Source organism: Lethenteron reissneri, chromosome 10 (assembly GCF_015708825.2).
Source record: "Lethenteron reissneri isolate LAM-NWPU_2019-01 chromosome 10, ASM1570882v1, whole genome shotgun sequence".
Classification (NCBI taxonomy): domain Eukaryota; kingdom Metazoa; phylum Chordata; class Hyperoartia; order Petromyzontiformes; family Petromyzontidae; genus Lethenteron; species Lethenteron reissneri.
Genome location: NC_083788.1, coordinates 10,792,586 through 10,810,278, shown reverse-complemented (window position 1 = coordinate 10,810,278; position 17,693 = coordinate 10,792,586). Strand labels below are relative to the sequence as shown.

The 17,693-nt window shown below is 53.2% G+C and overlaps 1 protein-coding gene across 1 annotated transcript in view; it reads right to left on the bottom strand.

Moving 5' to 3' along the window:
• The window catches only part of LOC133340569 (forkhead box protein K2-like), a 55,041-nt gene that overhangs the window by 16,952 nt on the left and 20,396 nt on the right, over positions 1-17,693 (bottom strand). The window contains exons 2-3 of the mRNA XM_061548895.1: positions 9,133-9,344; positions 8,289-8,436 (exon numbers count right to left, since the gene is read on the bottom strand). Coding sequence (XP_061404879.1) covers positions 8,289-8,436; positions 9,133-9,344 — 360 coding nt within the window. The remainder of the gene's footprint in view (positions 1-8,288; positions 8,437-9,132; positions 9,345-17,693) is intronic.

Here is a 17,693-nt window from a genome sequence, read left to right as displayed (position 1 = left end):
TATTTTATATTATATAAGTAAATATTTTGCTAATATATAAATATTTATTTTTCCCCCAAGCACACTAAGTACGCAAACCGGAGAATCTACCCACGCATGATCTGTGTTGTTTTTAAGATGATGAGGACGGTGATTTTACGATGACATTTCAACAGGGACATTACAATTATAAATAAGGCCACTAGTGTGGGTGTTGAAGGGTAACAAGTCGTGATGCTTGAAGCGTAGGTTTTCGTCGTTAGTATAATGGATCCACGTTTGTTTTGTCAGTTAGGCCAACGTGTTGGTAGTTTTTTTTCGCCAGCATTCGTGTCATGAACCCCTCCACCGCCCGGGAAGCTTTCCAAGCATACAAAGATGTTATTTATACGTGGCCCAACGCATCCATCGGATTCTGACCGATAAAGCTTTGAGACTTTTTCACGAATGAAGAATTTCAACACGAGTCTTGGTGCCACTGGCAAGAGACGGCTTGGCGAGGACTTCATCCAGCAGCGGCTAGATCATGGCTGCTGCTGCTGCTAACGCCGCGGCTGCCGACGTACGTTGAACTTCTTTCGCACCGTACGTAGCCAACCGCGCTGATCGGAGGCGACGATGGACAGCTGGGTGATGGCGCGATGGCAGCGCTCGTGCCTCACATCAAGAAGGCCCTGGGTTTGATTTCAAACTGGGGGGGCGGGGCACCTCTCTGTGTGGTGGTCGCATGTTCTCCCCCATATGCTACACGTGGGTTTTCCTCAGGGTCCTCCCGTGATCCTCTCATAGCGAACCACGTACAATGTACGTTATATCGGCCAAACATTCCAGCGCTAAAAAATGTACCCTACAAATGTATTCGATTGGAATTGCACGTAGCAGCAGCAGCAGCAGCAACATCGCTAACTTCGACAATTTTGGCAGGGCCTTGAGGTTCAGCGAGGATTTTTCCTGGGTAAACAAGTGTAATAATATCCAAGAGGTTTTTACGGGTTAGATCGCGTAAACATAAATGTGTCGTTAAACCCGCCACCACCCGACACAGCCAATTAGTAAGGTTTGTCACGTAAACAACACGTGCCAAACACATTCCTGCGGAGGGAGCTGGTAGGAACGTTGGGTTGCTCGGTCAATGGCCAGTGTCAACGGCGGCGTGGTGTATTCCGCAAATATGGCCGACTGTGAGGGCGGGCACAAGCCGACGTGAGTAGGTTAAACGTTGAGTTTTATAAGGGCACCACATGGTGACCAGCCCCTCCCCACCCAGCCCCACCCCTCCCACCCCCCACCCAGCCCCTCCCCACCCAGCCCCTCCCCACCCTCCCCTTTCCACCCAGCCCCACCCCTCCCATTTTTGGATGCACGACGGACGGACGGACACAAGAATCCCCTGTGGGCTGGTGTAACCAGGAGGTTCCTACCAGTATTAGCTACTACTCCAGCACACTGGTTGTGCGTTGGACAGTAAACCCACTTGTTTAAGTGACAAACCTTACTAATTGGCTGTGTTGGGTGGTGGTGGGTTTAACGACATTTTTATTTACGTGATCAAACCCAAAAAGTCTCTATTATGGATAACATTGGTCGCGGAAAACCTACGTGTTAAAGTGTAATAATAACAATAAGAATACAATGTAATCATTGGGAGCCAATGTTCAAATGAAAGCTCTGGGTGGGGACAGTTCAACGCGTACCAAACCCGGACTGCTCGACGGAGAAACGCCGCGTCACAACCGCCACCCCCACATCTCCACGTCCCGCGATCGCGCGCTCCGGCCTCTGTGTTTATTTACAAATCATTCGCTGTAAATTATCAAAAAAAGGCGCCCGCCCCTGCCGCCGCCACCCCCGCCGCCGCCCCACCATCTGTGTTTACGGCGGTAGCAGAGTTCACTTGCAGTCACCCTCCACCTCCATTGTCGGGCAGCAGGAAGAGAGAACAACAAAAAACGAACCAAAACACACGCGGTGGGGCGGCGGGCGGTGGAGAGTGGTTGTTTGTCATCATCATCAGCAGCAGCAACCATGGTTTATCCACTGCTGGATGAAAGCCTCCCAGCACCGCGGGGGGCGCTGCGGTGGCGAGATGTTGACTACCTCGCCTGGTATGCAGGTCATGGGTTCGATCCCGACCCTGATGCCAACCTGACTGCAAGCTACTCACTCGACCACAGAGCCATCCAGCCAGTCAATGGCTGACCTGATAATATTGAATTGTACAGCGCTGACATCAACACCCAACAACTGACAGTGGGCAAAGTGTTTGGCCGATTTGGTGGATTAGACCAAGAGAATAATTACACAAAGCCCACTCGACCAAAAACTCCACGGGTTGGCATCCACTCGGCTCATGACTCTTGATTCAAATTACGAGCACTGCTGCGTACTGGTTTGTGTAAAAAAAAAAAGCCCTTTCAGATAAACACCTCAAGCAAAACTTTCCCTGCAGCTTGTCACTCAAAGTCGAGCGAGTTAAAGGAAAACATTTTTTTCACTGGAAATGCGTTTTTTGTGCAATTGGCTGCCGCTGATTAAATCAACGTTATCGGCTCATGTCCCGGCCGCTGCTTTAACTCTGGTCAGCGGATTTGGCCGTGCGAGCGTTTATTTTTGACTTTTCACGGTTGTTTTTTTTTTGCTCACCGAAACTTCGACGTCCGTTACCGAGCACGCACATGGCGGCTTTATCACGACGCCGCACCACGGCGATTCCTAAAAACGAAAAAAATTAATATTTTACCAGGTAAGGCCCCGCTGAGATATATAGCTCTTTTTGAAAGCGACTTCGCCACAAATGATAGTTCAACGAAGTGGATTATCACGTAGATATTAATAGCAGCAAAATACTATAAACACATGTTTATAAATGTGGAGGGAAAAATTGGAGGACCCAGAGCAAAATGCCACGATCACGGGAAGAACATGTAAACCTGAAATATACAGCAGGCGTCAGGTTCGGGATCGAACCAACGACCTCCTGTATAACGTGCAAGGTAGTTAACATCTTTAACAGAGGTTTTTTGGGTTAGATCGCGTAAATATAAACGTGTTGGAGAGTAAACCCACAACATTTACAACTCGAGTACAATGTTTTGTTGACGTGACAAACCTTGCTAATTGGCCGTGTTGAGCGGTGGCGGGTTTAACGACACATTGATATTTACGCGACCTAACCCAAAAGACCTCTATTATGGATAATGTTGGTCGCGAAAGCCGACTGCGTGTTAAACTAGTTGAGAACTCTCAGTTCGGTCGACTGGGGCCGACAGTGGGAGCCGAACGATGTCTGCGAGACGTGACGACAGCCTCGCGCAATAAAAACGGTGCACAAGCCAAAATATACAAATAATGATGACGGTGGTGGTGGTGGTGAGGAAGAAACCTCTCCTAGATCTACTCAGATGTAAAGTTAGCACTCGTATGTTCGCGCAAAGGCCATAACCAAATCACCCAAAAACTGCGCCCAGGATCTCAGAAGCTAAGCAAGGCTGACCCTGGGTTGAGTAAGGGATGGGCGCCTACCTCAACCAAGGCTCCGTTAGGATGGGTGCCTACAACGCCTGTTCTACACAGCCCACAACGCCTGCGCGTAGACCAGGCGGTGTAGACTACTGCAGGGCCACACTCTCAGCAGAGGGCAGTTGCACCCAAATCAATTGTTGTACTGCTCACCGTTTTACCATTGCACACCGAAGAACGATGTCATCACAGCGGCAAGTGATATCTAAACCGGTCCTACCCCCCCTCTCTGAACTTCAACACCCTGCACTGACAAATGTGGTGAAGTATGGTCAAATAACCCCCATCGATGCGCACAACGTGGCAAGGCCCTCACCCAGCCGTGGATTGACTGCATGTGCACTTCCGCAGTCAACAACAAGAGCATCTCACAGCAGTGCAAATGGAATTTCCCTTTCCACAATCGATCCCTTTCTGGCCAAAACACCCTGCAGGCGAAACGATGACGTGCTTGGCAACAAATCAGAATCCTGAAGAGAGAATGAAAATATTGAACGTCACAATTAAACTGACAGTTTTAGGAATCTTCACAGCAGCAATTAACCCGGAGAGCCGCAAATACGTAGCGGAACGGAAGCGTCTTTGCCGCTCATTGTAGAGGTTTATGGTTAATGCTGCCGGTTGTATGAACAAGATCCTGTGGCGATTTTCTACGCCAAACAAGCCGTCATGGTCCAATTTTCCCAGTTTGAAGAAGTACTCAATTACAAATTACTCCGGTTGAATTAAATCGCATCGCAACATCAGCCCCTACTGGCAGACTATACCCTGTCTGGGAAGCACAGTGCCCTCCCTCACGATGGCCTTCGGCTGTAAGGATGGCGTACCGTGCCAAATCGGAGGTGCGGCAAATACGGAACGTACTACGCTGGTGCGGCGTGAAGGAGCGTGGTGAAAATTTCCCGTCGTTGGGTAGGAAAAGCAGAGGCGGTGCCCAACGCTCCCCGGGGCAGCACCTCCTCAACCCCGGGCGCCATGGGCGCAGCGGTTCCCGGAAACGTCCCGGCCGGTGGGGCCGGTGAGAGAGAAGCGGCCTGCCTTCTCAGGCCTCCCCACCCACCCTCCATCCCCCCCCCCCCCCGCCGCCGCCGTGCGTGGCTGCACGGGGAGAGGTCGGTGGACACGGCGGAGCTGCAATTGTTTTGCCAAATAATCGGCTGCCAAGGAGGGGGGGGGGGGGGAAGCAGCTCGCATTGTGCGCGCGGGCCCACGGTGCGCACATCCGACGGGCGTGTTTCGTGGTGACGGGGCGCGCCACTCCGGCGAGCGCTCTTAGGTGGCAAAGCCCGCTGGCCGGGGTGGGGGGGGGGGGGTTTGGGGGCAGAGATTTTCTTTGTTAAGTTGCACGAAATTGTTTTAGTCTTTCTGTCACTCGACAGTCCCGGAGGGGAAAAAAAACAAAACCTGTGCTTGGAGAACGAGTCCAACATCAACAAACTGAGGAACCAGAGAGCGAGCGAGCGAGCGAGAGAGAGAGAGAAAAACGATGTGGAAAGAGCATGCTTCGCAGATGGAGGCGAGAGCCTTTTTTTGCGGGAGTCCATCAGGATCGGAAAAACACACGACCATTTTGTTTCAGAGTTCACGCCACTGCCGGCGAGCGCCTGTTTCGTGGCGGGTGGCGGGGGGGTCATGGGAGGTCGGCGGGCACGGAGCGCCGCCGCCACGGGTTTTGTAAATATCGCGTGCGTGCAGATTTTACTGCCCAACCCGAGCTCCCGTCCCGCGCATTCCGCATTCTGCCTCGACTTTCGCAAACACGGCCGAGGGGCAACGTTAGGGGAGCGCGCGCGCACACAGGCACTGGACTCCGGCCGACCAAACGCCATACTTCACATTTTTACGTTTCACGGTTTGCCCCCCCCCCCCCCCCCCGATCGACGGAAGAAACCAAACAAAACAAAAAAAGCCAAATTCCCAAGCTCAACTCCTCGACTCGCAGTGGCCTCCATCACGGCGCAGCGATAAATCTCGACCACCGCGTGTCGGCTGTGCGCGCAGTGTGCCCTCGCTCGCCTACGCGTACTCCCCCCCCCCCCACCGGTCCCTCCCAGTGTCACCGAATCCGTGTTTACAATTTCCTCGCGATCACAACCCCCCCTGCCCCCCCCCCCCCGGGCACCCCTGTGGTAACGAAAGCCTGCTGTAACAGCCGGTGAGAAAGAGAGGGATGGGAGGGGGGTGGGTAGACATTTTGGCTGCCGTGTTCATATTTTGCCGTGGCTGCCCACGTTTTCACCACCGGGATAACGAGTGTCGAAATCGCAGGCGCCACTCCGTCACCGCGCGTCCAACGATCCGGCCAAAGTGTTCACACCTTGGCGACGCGCGGATTAATCATCGATCCCTAAAGCTCACGACACACGAATTTAAATTGCGCGAGAAAGGCTCGTTGCTGGATGCAATTGGTTTACGTGGCCCCTGCAGCCACTAGTGGCAGATATATTCAGTGACACTTTGAAAAAAAGCAAATCTCAACCCTGGATCGCGACATTTCATCGAATTGGCAGTGGAAGTTTGGCGAATCCTTGGGCCTATTACCGTTCGCGGGGTCTTTTTGTTAACGTTACCAACCGTCAATTTTAACCGGTGCCAGTTGCATGATTCCCATCAAGTAGAATTTCCCCGACTGTCAATGAAAATGGAGAAGTGAGCAGAGCAGGACAGTGGTTGGCGCAATGCGCTGTGAACCAAGTGACCTGAGTTTGATTCCCGGATGTGGCTGTCATTGGTGAGCGGCGAGCAATGTCCCAACAGGTCCTGGCCTCGCCCTCCGTACTTCACCAAACCGCACTGACCATTGTGGTGAAATATGGTCAAACAGCACCTATGACCGACACAGCTTATGGGAATTGTAAATCAGCGCTTTCCACCGAATGCCGATAACCCTACTCATACCAAAAATACATATACGAAAAACTCTTTTTTATTTTATCAGGTAAGGCCCACTGAGCTACGTAGAAGCGACCTGGCCGCAAATGAGAGCTCAACGAAGTGGCTTATCATCACGTAGAAATTTATAGCAGCCAAATACTGCAAACGCATGTTTTTCTAAGTGTGGAGGGAAAACCCGGAAGACCCAGAGCAAAATCCACGCAACCACGGGGAGAGAGAGACATGCAAACTCAAATAATACAGCAGGTGTCAGGGTCGGCATCGAACCAGCGACCTCCTGTATACCAGGCGATGGAGTTAAAATCTCGCCACCATAGCGCCTAATAACAAAACAGCCCTAGCCGGAGAGTCATCTGTATAGGCATCTATCTGGAACGCTCACTCCCTCGTTAGCCAGCCCCCCCCCCCCCCCCCCCCCCCCCCCCTGGACTATTGGACCCTGCTCGCTCGCTCGGTTGGTTGCTCGCTCGCGCTCGGCGTAAACAGCCGGCTGCTTCGGGTTCAACTCCAATTCCAGTGGGTGGGCAATCCGGTCCAGGTGGTCACTCGCGCAAGCGGTGTAAGCGTGGTTGGCAAGGGCCCCTCGCGTGAGGAATGAACCGCAGCCCCCTGTCCAATTCCGCCCCACCTCGCCGCTCGCCATACCCTCCCCGTGCCTGGGCCCCACTGGTGTTGATTAATCGACCGAGGATTGCAATTGACGCCTCTTCTCTGCAGTAGATTGAATCGGACTGCAATTTCAAATGGGGAAACCGACAAAACAATGCCTGGCGTTGACCCGGCTGATCACCTCCCGCCCAGCGGCGCACGTGGGAACAGCCAACGACGCTTTTATTTTGGAGCCCGTATTTGGTGTAATGCAATTAGTCGAGTAATAAAACAGATAACTGGTATATTATTAGATTACTTCCATGATCGGACAGCCCAGCTCTAACCGCGGGTCGCAGCGCGATCGTATTGAAAGGTCACACTGCAGTGACACCATTGGAGCGTGCTATTGGCGGCACTGCTGACGGTGACTTCAGACTATTTGTTTCTCGCTGGAGAAGGTTTAGGCTCATGGTCACACAGCCAGGGACACGCGGCCTGGATGTGCACGGAGCCCATAGCTGCTTGTCGCTATTTATGGGACACGTTATGCCCATCCAACCACAAAAAAAACTAAAAAACGCCTAACGCAATCAGGAAGATCTCACCACACGCAGCTTATAAATACCATTGTCTAGATTTGTTTAAAATTAATTGGGCGATTCTCTCCCCCCGCCTTCCCCAAATTGACTGACCCCCAACCATCAATCAGAATGCGTCGGGGACATAGGCCTGGTTGACATTCGCGTACGGTTGTTTCGCGTCACCCAACGTTCTGCTACGGGCCTCCGTTCTTGTACACAGCAAAAATCTATACAAAAAAAGAATAACTGGGCGAGATTGGCAACTGAATTTGTTTTTTTTAAACACCTTGTTGTTTTACACAGTGCACCAGCGCGATTCCCGCGTGGACGTTGGACACACGTGCTCCTAACCGGTCTTGGATTGAAGGCCGGGACTCACGAGGCCCAAAGTTTGACGTGGAGGCCGAAGGCCACAAAAAGCCAAGACGAGGCCAAGGCCAGAAGCCCTTTTTAGGTCAAGGCCACCGTCAAGGGCTGGCTGCCTCTCGGCCAACTCGGCAGCTTAGTTGGCTTAGAGGCAACGAAGGGAACAACACTCCTATCTCTTACACCTTCGGCAGTGCCGTTTCTCACCGTCCGCTTGACGTTTTGGTCATCTGGGCCGGTGCTCAGTAATCGCGATCTTAAATAAATATTTTTAATTTTTGTTGTAGGGACGAGGAAGGGGTAGGCGAGGGGTTGGCGGTCGGTGTCGCGAGCGGCGGTGGCGTCGCCGGCACGCACCTGATGGTGCCCGTGGGGGACGGCATGGGGCTCGCCCAGTCCGGCGACGGGTCGGGGATGTGCAGCTTGAGCGGGGAGATGCTGGCGGCCGCCGACATCGGGTGGAGGAACTGCCGCTGGGGTGGGGGGGAGTGGGCCCCCCTCAGGTCTGCGGGGGCGACACGCAACAGCTCAGCTCAGTGCCACAACGCGAGCCCGGCCGGCCGGCCGAGCGGCCGGCGTCTTTCAAGCCCGGCAAGCCGTCAGCAAGCAAAGGTGAACTAAAAGTAAAGGGAGGGGGTAAAGCGCTACAGGTGGTGGTTTTGGTTATGGTTCGGGCGAGTGTTAGGGTTAGAGTGCGTGGGCTGTGGTCTGGTTGGTTTGGACTAGTGTCTGGGTGGCCAATGTGCTTAGTGTCAGAGGCGAGGCCAGTGCTGTTGTACTGCCTGCTGGCTGGTCGGTTAGTTCGTAGGATTAGTGAAAAGGAAACTGCCTGACGAAGGGATAAACCCAGGGCCTCCAAAAACAAAAAAACTAAACTATAAACGAAACAAATTTTTTTTTCATCAGGTAAGCTTAACAGCTCTTTTTTAGAAGCGACCTGGCCACAAATGATAGCTCAACCAAGTGGCTTATCGCGTGGAAATTTCAAGCAGCCCATTACTCTAAACACACGTTTCTAAATTTGGAGGGAAAAAACAGAGGACCTAGAAAAAGATCCACGTGACCACGTGGAGAGAGAGAGAGACACGCAAACTCCAAATACAGCAGCAGGCGTCAGGGTCGGGATCGAACCCACGACCTCCTGTGAACCAGGCGAGGAAGTTAACATCTCGCCACAGCGGCGCCCCTAATCGGCTCCTACCGCTGTCGAGCGACGCCGCTGCCGCCGTCACTGCCGCCGGCGCCGACCCCGCCGGCGCCGCCACCATCACGGCCGGTGTGGTGGAGGCGTCCGCCGAGTTCACGGTAGAGTCCGGCTGCTGGCCCCCTCCCGCCTCCAGCCTGGGCTCGGGCGAGCCACACAACGACGTGAACGTCAGCCGGATGTTTGTGCTCGGGAAACGCAAGATGCACCTGCGGTGGGGGAAGACGGTGCGGGTAGGGGGTGGATGGAGGGGGGGGGTGGCGGGCGAGGGGGTGTGGGGGGTGGGGGGCAGGTAGGGGGGGGGCGACACGCAAAACGGGTGTCAGGAGCGAGCGACGGGCCACTCGGCATCCGCACGTTTCGATTGCCGCTGCTCCTGCAGCTCGACGAGTCAGAGTCACGCCCCGTGGACAATTTCCACGTGGAGGCTAAAGCTGGGAAGATTCATCAAGTCAACCGATCGACTGAAACTTGTCAGCGACTACTTTTTTTAGTGGTCGATAATTACTTGGACCGCCGCCTCCCGAAGGCAGGGGAAAGCCCTCTTACAAGCCACGGCCAGCGCGATTTCGGCTGACGGTGCCAACGACGTCACCAAGCCCCGCCCATCACCTCCAGTCCAGCGGCACGCGCGGAAACAGAAACGACACTTTTTCCGGAACGATATTTGCGTCGTCCGATTATTCGGGAAATTCAACGAACGATCAGTAGAGTGACGGATTACGTAAACTAATCGGGACAGCCCGGCTCTAAACCGCGGGGGTCACAATGCGATCGCTTTGAAAGGTCACAACCTGCAGTAACATCTTTGAGAGCTTGCTACAGCGGCGACGTCAGATTGATCGTCTCTCGCTGGTGAAGGTGTAGACTCGTGTCAAACAGCCGGGGCGACACGTGGCCTTGGGTGTGCATCTACAAGATAAGAGCCCCGTTTAATCGAGCTGACAGCTGCTCATGGCTATTTCTGGGACATGCTCACATCCATCCGAGCACACACTGCGGCATTTTTTTTATTAAAGTGTCATCATAACAATAACATGAGGCCGTGCGATAATGTCAATAAACAAGGAGGGATAACAAACCAAAATATCGAATAAATCATTAACGCGATGTCTCGTTTGAATTTTTTGTTTGTTATTTAATCAAATAAAATGTCCCGCATGTTTTACGACGGAGGCAAGGCCCTCAACGGCACCGCCTGGGTCACGCCCTCCTCCTCCTCCGCTCGGGTGCTCGCCTGACAACGGCGGCAATTAAATGCACCGAGAGCCAAATTAAAAGCGACATTGGACTCCGCGGCACATGCTGGATCGATGCGGCCCATCGGGAAAACGGGGTTACGCGCAACGCTGTATAAACACAGCGGCGGGCGCCTGCCGCGCTGTTATGGCAAGGCACGCCACTGCTCCGTGCATGTGTGTGTGTGCTCAAACACGTGTGTGTGTGTGCGCAAACACATGTGTCAGTGTGCGTGCGTCAAGTGTGTGCGAGAGTGTGGGCAGTAGTGTAGCAGCTGGTGCACTGCGCTACGAACTCGGCGACCCGAGTTCGATTCCCGCTCACGACCAACACCGGTGACGATTATCTGAACCGGTCCTGGGCCTCCCCTAGGTGGGCTCAGCCTCAAATGAGTAGCTGGTGCGGTGTGTAAAAACATCGCCACTGGGGAGACAAAGGCGGCCGGGCGTGGTGTTGGCCACTCACCCCCTTGTGTGTCATGCCGGCCTTCATAGGTGCTCGCTAACAGCACTTGCCCCAACAGTCTGTTAAGGTTATACGGGGGATCTTTGCCAGTGTGTGTGTGTTAGTGAGCGTGTGACAGTGTGGGTGGTAGTGTAGCGGTTATGACGCTGCACGACAACCCCGGCGACCCGATTTCTATTCCTGCTTGACGGCCAACACCAGTGATGGATATTGTAACTGGTCCTGGGCCTCACCGAGGTCGACTCAGCCTCAAATATTTCCTGGCGCAATGTGCAAATATCACCACGAGGCGGCTGGGCGTGGTGCTGGCCACCCACACCCCAGAGGTCGCAAACGGGTTTTGATTCCTTACCCGTACCCGGCCGCACCAGGGTCGCAAATGGGTACCCGTTCCCTACCCGTACCCGTACCCTACCCGAAATGAGTGACAAACGGTTACTCACCAGAGACTCACGGCCTACCCGTACCCGTACCCGGCCGTACCAGGGTCGCAAACGCCTACCCGTACCCGGCCGGGTACGGGTAGCCGGGTATCGGGTAGGGTACGGGTATCGGGTACCCGGTTGCGACCTCTGCCACACCCTCGTGTGTCGTGACGGACTTCATTAGGTGCTCACTAAAAGCACTTGCCGCCCCAAACAAGTCTGTTAAGGCTACACGGGGATGTTTGGCTTGTACTGGGGTGCATTGTGTGCACGTAACACACAACACCCATCAAGCTAACTGGAAAAATCAAGACGTGAGAGTCAGTCTGTGCGTGCGAGTGTGTTTGTGTGCGCAAGTCTGTGTTTGGCCAGATAGAGGGGGCTAAACGGGCATGACACGGGCGGTATGGGGCTGTCCATAAATGACGTCACGCGATATTGAACGATTTTTGACCCCCCCCCCCCCCTTCGTCACACGGCGTTACAAAAAGTCAGACCCCCCCCTCAAATATGACGTCACAAAGCTCTGCCCCCCCCCCCCAAAAAAAATAAAACATGCTTCAAATCGCTTTCAACTATTGTCATTGTAGTGCGTATTTAATGTGGCGCTGCACTCTGATGATTACATTTATTTAAAGTTGCGCATTTTGATGTGACGTCACATTTCTCAACCCCCCTCCCCCATCGTCACACATAGTCACAAATGTCTGACCCCCCCCCCCCAGGTGCGTGACGTCATTTATGGACGGCCCCTATGGGAAGATGTGGAGTTGAGTGGACTTGCTGAAGACTGGTATCAACGGTGTCAAGATCGACCTCTATGGAGGAGGCTCATGAAGAAAGCTACTGGTCAGTTAGAGGCAGTTGCCCTTGAATAATAATGGAGGGCAAAGGAGCAACGCTCTGAACAACGAGCAGAGCTAAAATGCAGTAAAAGTTGGCACAATATGGTGCAAAGCTGGTGCCAATTATCTCAGTCAGTCAATCCATGGCACCTGGGTCTGTCCCGTGACCTCCAGTCTGCGAGCCTTCGACACTTCACGTGGCCTCAAAGTGCACCTGGCCTGGCACAGGCGCCGTGGTGACGTCACCGCCACTTAGTGGCGAATGGCGGGTGTTGGGGTGTGGGCGCACGCGCGCGTGCCCGGGAGCATGTACCGTGTGTACACCACAAGCCACACACTTCATAATGCCAACTGTTATGCAACAAAATGAAAAAAAAACCATTGTGAGCACACATCCTGCATGGAACGCCACCTTGATTACACAAACGCACGTGGGGCAACGCCAATTCGGAACAGACCGGTGGGGCCACAATGCCGCTTACGCAAAGAAAGACGACCAACAGCGGGTTTCTTTGATAGCAATCATTCTCGTAGAATAATTCACGACTTGGCGCTTCGTTCACCCAACGATAGTCGAAGGCCTCCGCACGCAGCACTGGTCAGAACAGGTTGGTGAAGACGAGGTGCCATAGATGTACAGTGCTGTACAACAACACATTTTATTTATGCATCGTCGCACCTGCTACCCATCACCCAGCCTCCCCCCCGCAACCTGTTTGTGCATTGCGCTTATCCATCCGAGCACCATCCAGGCTCAACTCCTGCTTAGCTTCCGAGACACGACGGGGGGTCCCGGAAATCACTCGCCAGCGATGCGAGCCGTGGTCGGGAATCAAACTCACAACACAGCATCCCACATCTATGCACCGACTCACAACACAGTACCCGCATCTATCCGTGGACTCACAACACAGGACCCGCATCTATGCGTGGACTCACAACACACCGGTAGAGATCAAGGTGAACTCAAGCCCAGATCAAGTTGAATTACAGCATTTGCGGCTCAGGGCTTGATGAGAAAAATTGCTTGAAAATCCACAGCACTGGCTCAAAAAGATTTTTCAAATCGTGACGCTTAAGTGGTTCATTGCAGTTACCGCGTCCCTCAGTTGAAAAAGAGGGCAAGTTTCTTAAATCCCCCTCCTCCTCACCACCTCTGTCCACCCAGCAATACGAATGGGAACGCTGCAGATGGTCGATCGGCAGGTCGCGTGCGGTGGGGTCAAGTGTGGGTCCTCTCACTTCTTCCGAGACGTCTGCTTAGCGAGTAAGAGGAGACCAAAAATGTCATCGACAGGAGCTCGGCGCACGGGGGGGGGGGGGGGGGGGGGGGGGGCTCTCTACACAAGGAAGCGCTTCTTGCCCCGCAGTGTGGCGTGAACAAGAACGTTATCATGGCTCCACCTTCACCTTATTCGAATATGTTTGATCGTCAGTGCATCTCACACTCACGCTCGCCATCATCTTACAGGACTTCCGAAAAGGGGTGTAGGTAGGTCCAAGTGGGGATTATGCAATTAGGTAGTCGGAGTAGGGGGGGCACAGCTGGTGCATCTGCCAGTCATCTCGGTCAGTCAACCCATGGCGCTTGGGTCTGTCCTGTGACTTCCTGTCGGGCGAGCCTTCGACGCTTCACGCGTCCTCAAAGTACACCTGGCCTGGCACAGGCGCCGTGGTGATGTCACCGCCACTTGGTGGCGAATGGTGGGAATTAGTATTGGTATCCAATTAAAAACACACACACAAAAAAATCAAAGACATCCAATTGGCAATCAAGAAAATGAAATGAGCTTGGGCAGGGCCCATCCCTCGACAGGCTGCTGGCACATGGACAAGACTAGCGATTGAATGGCAGCCAATGCATGGAACACATCCGAGATGCCAACCACCGTGCAGCAGATGGAGCGACAAGGTGAGTTCCCGTCCAGGAGTGAGACGGATGGCAGCTTCGGACAATATCCCCCAACCTGTATTTTAACTCGATTCTATTCGGTTCCTCAAGAAGCTCCCAGCACGTGCAGCGAAACGTCGGAGGGCTGTACAATCGCTCCGTCCAAATTAAATCCCCGTTCCATCGTGCTCCGTCTGGGATTAAATCCCCGTTCCATCGCGCTCTGTAATGGGATCAAATCCCCGTTCCATCGCGCTCCGTAATGGGATTAAATCCCCGTTCCATCACGCTCCATCCGGGATTAAATCCCCGTGCCAGAGCTCCGTCCGGGATGAAATCCCTGTTCAATCGCACCGCTCGCCGTACGCGCCTCCGTGGGGCCCTTCGTGCCCTTTCAGGGGCCACCCATTTGCCCTTCATCTGCCCTGGACGCCGCCCTTGAACACGTAAACAGGAAGCGAGCATGAAAGCGGCAAAATATTTGTCGGTCTCGTAAAGCACGTTTTTTTCCTCCTCTCTCTTCTGCTGTTGCTGTTGCGTTTTATGGAGGCTTTTTCTGGTGCTGCCACCCTCCAGCCACCAAACTCTCTCATCCCCTCACCCAGCCCTTCCACCCCTACACCCACCCCCCCATTTATAAAGAGTGGAAAAACAAACAGTTGTGCGAACACAGAGTAGGCCTGTCTCCAGAGAAACTGTATACATTCTTTGATTTGGAAAAAATGAATAAATGCAAGAACAACAACTTGCACGTGTCGGTCTGATGACGGCTTCCCTGTTGCTGTGTTATCACTCGACGACCTGGTGGATGTTCAGGATATTGCGCTGTACCGACTGACTGTAAGCCCTATGCCCCTGAACCAAAGCGTTCGCGGTACATCTCCTTGCATTCTCCCCCAGTTCTTAGTCTCCCCTTGCAACGCAACACGTTCCGTCGGCAGGGAAAAACGATCGATGCGAGAATTCCTCCTGGAAGCGCCTCTTGTGGCGGGCGAGGGTGGCAGGGGTCACCGTTGGGGTCAAGGGTGGCTGGGGTAATGGACTTGGTCAAGGGCAGCTGGGGTCATTGTCAAAGTCAAGGGTGGCAGCAGCAGTCACTGTCGGGGTCAAGGGTGGCTGGGGTCATGGACATGGTCAAGGGCAGCTGGGTGCCGCTGCAGAGACGGTGCCCGGAACGAATTAAAGACTGAGCGAACGTCAGCGACGATACAAACGAGATGAAAAAAAAGTTTAATACTCTCGAATAGAATCGCGATGCCGAATCATGACAAATTGTCAAGTTACGCAGGTTGGGGGGGGGGGGGGGGCAGGAGGCCGGGTGGTGAATCATGACCGCCCACTAAATACGTCTCCGCTAACACTGTGCCCCGTGCCCCCCCCCCCCACCTCTGTCCTTCTCCCTCAATCCTCACCGTCATCTCTACTCCTCGCGTGACCCCCCCCCCCCCCCACCGTGCACGGCGTTCAGAGACGGCGTCACTCTCGACGCATCCTCGATAAATCCGTAAATCCGCATAATCGCATCGCATTGTCTGGCGGAGAGAGAAAATTGACGTGCACATCTGGATTTTGTGGCGCTTTCCTATTTGCAAAAGTATTTGATGCGCAATAACGAGAGCTTTCAAGTCGCACAACGAGATGAGAGACAGGGCACATAACACGTGATGTCACCTGACACCAAACGTAATGACGTCATGGCAAAGGGAGGCCAGCCACGTGGCATGTGACATAATCGTCGTGCCCCAAAAGGCTTATTTTCTTCGCGCTGATTTTCCGAATTACACATGTTCTCGGAAACAATTGGGTCAATATGGCTCCAATGGCAACACCGAAATGTCGTTCATAAAGAATCATATTTACAGACTGACGGACAGAGCTGATGCATTAACGCTTTCAATCCTCGCTGTAAGCAGTCAAGTCCCCTAAGGGCGCCACTACCTCGAGACCGCGGGGTGGACGAACCATATTGTACGGGACATCCCTCCCCTCCCCCCACCATCCCTCGGCTCCCTCACCGGACGGCCACGCCACGGATGTAAGTATGTTAAACTTCTCTCGCACCGTACGTAGCCGACCGTGCTAATAATCTGGAGGTGCCACATGCCCCTCCGCCCCTCTGCCCGTCCGAATTTCCAAACGTCGACCCAGACCGATTCGGGGCGCCCGGTGCGAGCGCTTGAGCATCCGGGAGCAACGTCCAAGTCAATTCCCCTACTTGTCGCAGCGGCGGCGGCGGCTATATTTAGAGCAGGACACTTTGAATGGTGCCAAATAGGGTAACGTATGCTTGGCTCCCAAAACACTCGATAACCGAACGACGCAACTCCTGTTTCGCAGAGTTTTCCGTCAACTTCGAGGCTGCGATCGTGTCAGCTGTGAGTAGAGTTGTTGCTGCCCGGACTTGTACGGTGAGCAGCAGCAGCAGGGCCGTTGATGAAAAATCAATTGCAGCGGCGTTCTTGTTTACGGTCGCAGAGAAGAGAGGAAGTCCTCCAAGTTTCAGCTGACTGGCTTTCTTTGGGAGTTATTGTGGTTTACACAGAGTGCTGAATATCGCGAAATGTTGAAAGACACGGGGAGGGCAGCGGTGCAGCAGGGCAGTGCGCGCTGCACTACCAACTCATTCACCCGAGTTTGATTCCGGGCAAAGGTTAACGTCAGCAAACCAGTGACATCCCGGTGTTCCCGTTTACCGACTCACGCAAACCAGCGTGAAGTATGGACGAACAACCGGCATGACCGACACGGCTTATGAGGCATTCACCCAGTAATAATGTATTATTATTGTTGTCAATTAACACGTCTGGTTTTTTACATATATTGATTAGAATAAAATAAATGTATACCTTTGACTCATGTCATCCTTTTGAAATTCATATTTTGCTGGCAGACAAATTCATACTGCAGGTGTATCTACCATTAATGAATCCGCGCCATCCCCTTCAGAGTGGACGCTAAAGGTCCCGTGACTCCATTCGCAAGAGGTTGGCCCTGCTGGACATCTGTGAAAAAGAGCTTTGCAGCTCATCGGATTCCTCCACGTTAAATAAATATTCTGATTCCGTGCGCCAGAGTCCCCCGCTAGCCGCCACAACCTCTTCCTTGACATCGCGAAAAAAAGTTTTCCTTCTTCTTCTTGGTTCTTTCGGTAAAGTCACGTAGAATGGAAATAATAAAATAATAAAAATAAAACATAATAAAATAATTCTCACGACGGCTGCTTGCGTTGTGGCCGAAACGTCGTGAGAATTATTTAATTTTTATTATTTTATTATTTCCATTCTACGTGACTTTACCGAAAGAACCAAGAAGATGAATCCCTGCAGCCACGAAAGCTTTAAATCAAAGTTTTCCTTCTGTTTACGCGTTCGCAGACCCGAGCGTCCAATTTAAAATTCATCACGCGGCGAGTCACTTCTGGAGTCAGCCAGTGACCTCCATCGACCGACCCAATCGCCGAGGGAGCTTCGGGGACTGTGGCGTGCGATTGGTCAGTGTGGTCCCGTTCGCTGCTGCTTGATGTGTAGCGGTGGGGGTGCTGGATAGCGGAGAATAGGGGGGTGGTGTTGTCAAGTCAAGTTGGCTGACAGAGAGAGAGGGAGGCCACCACAGGCAATGTTTGACAGGCACGGCAGTGTTTTTTTTGTGCGTTGGCGGTAAATGATTACAGGAAATTAATAGGGTAAAGGATAA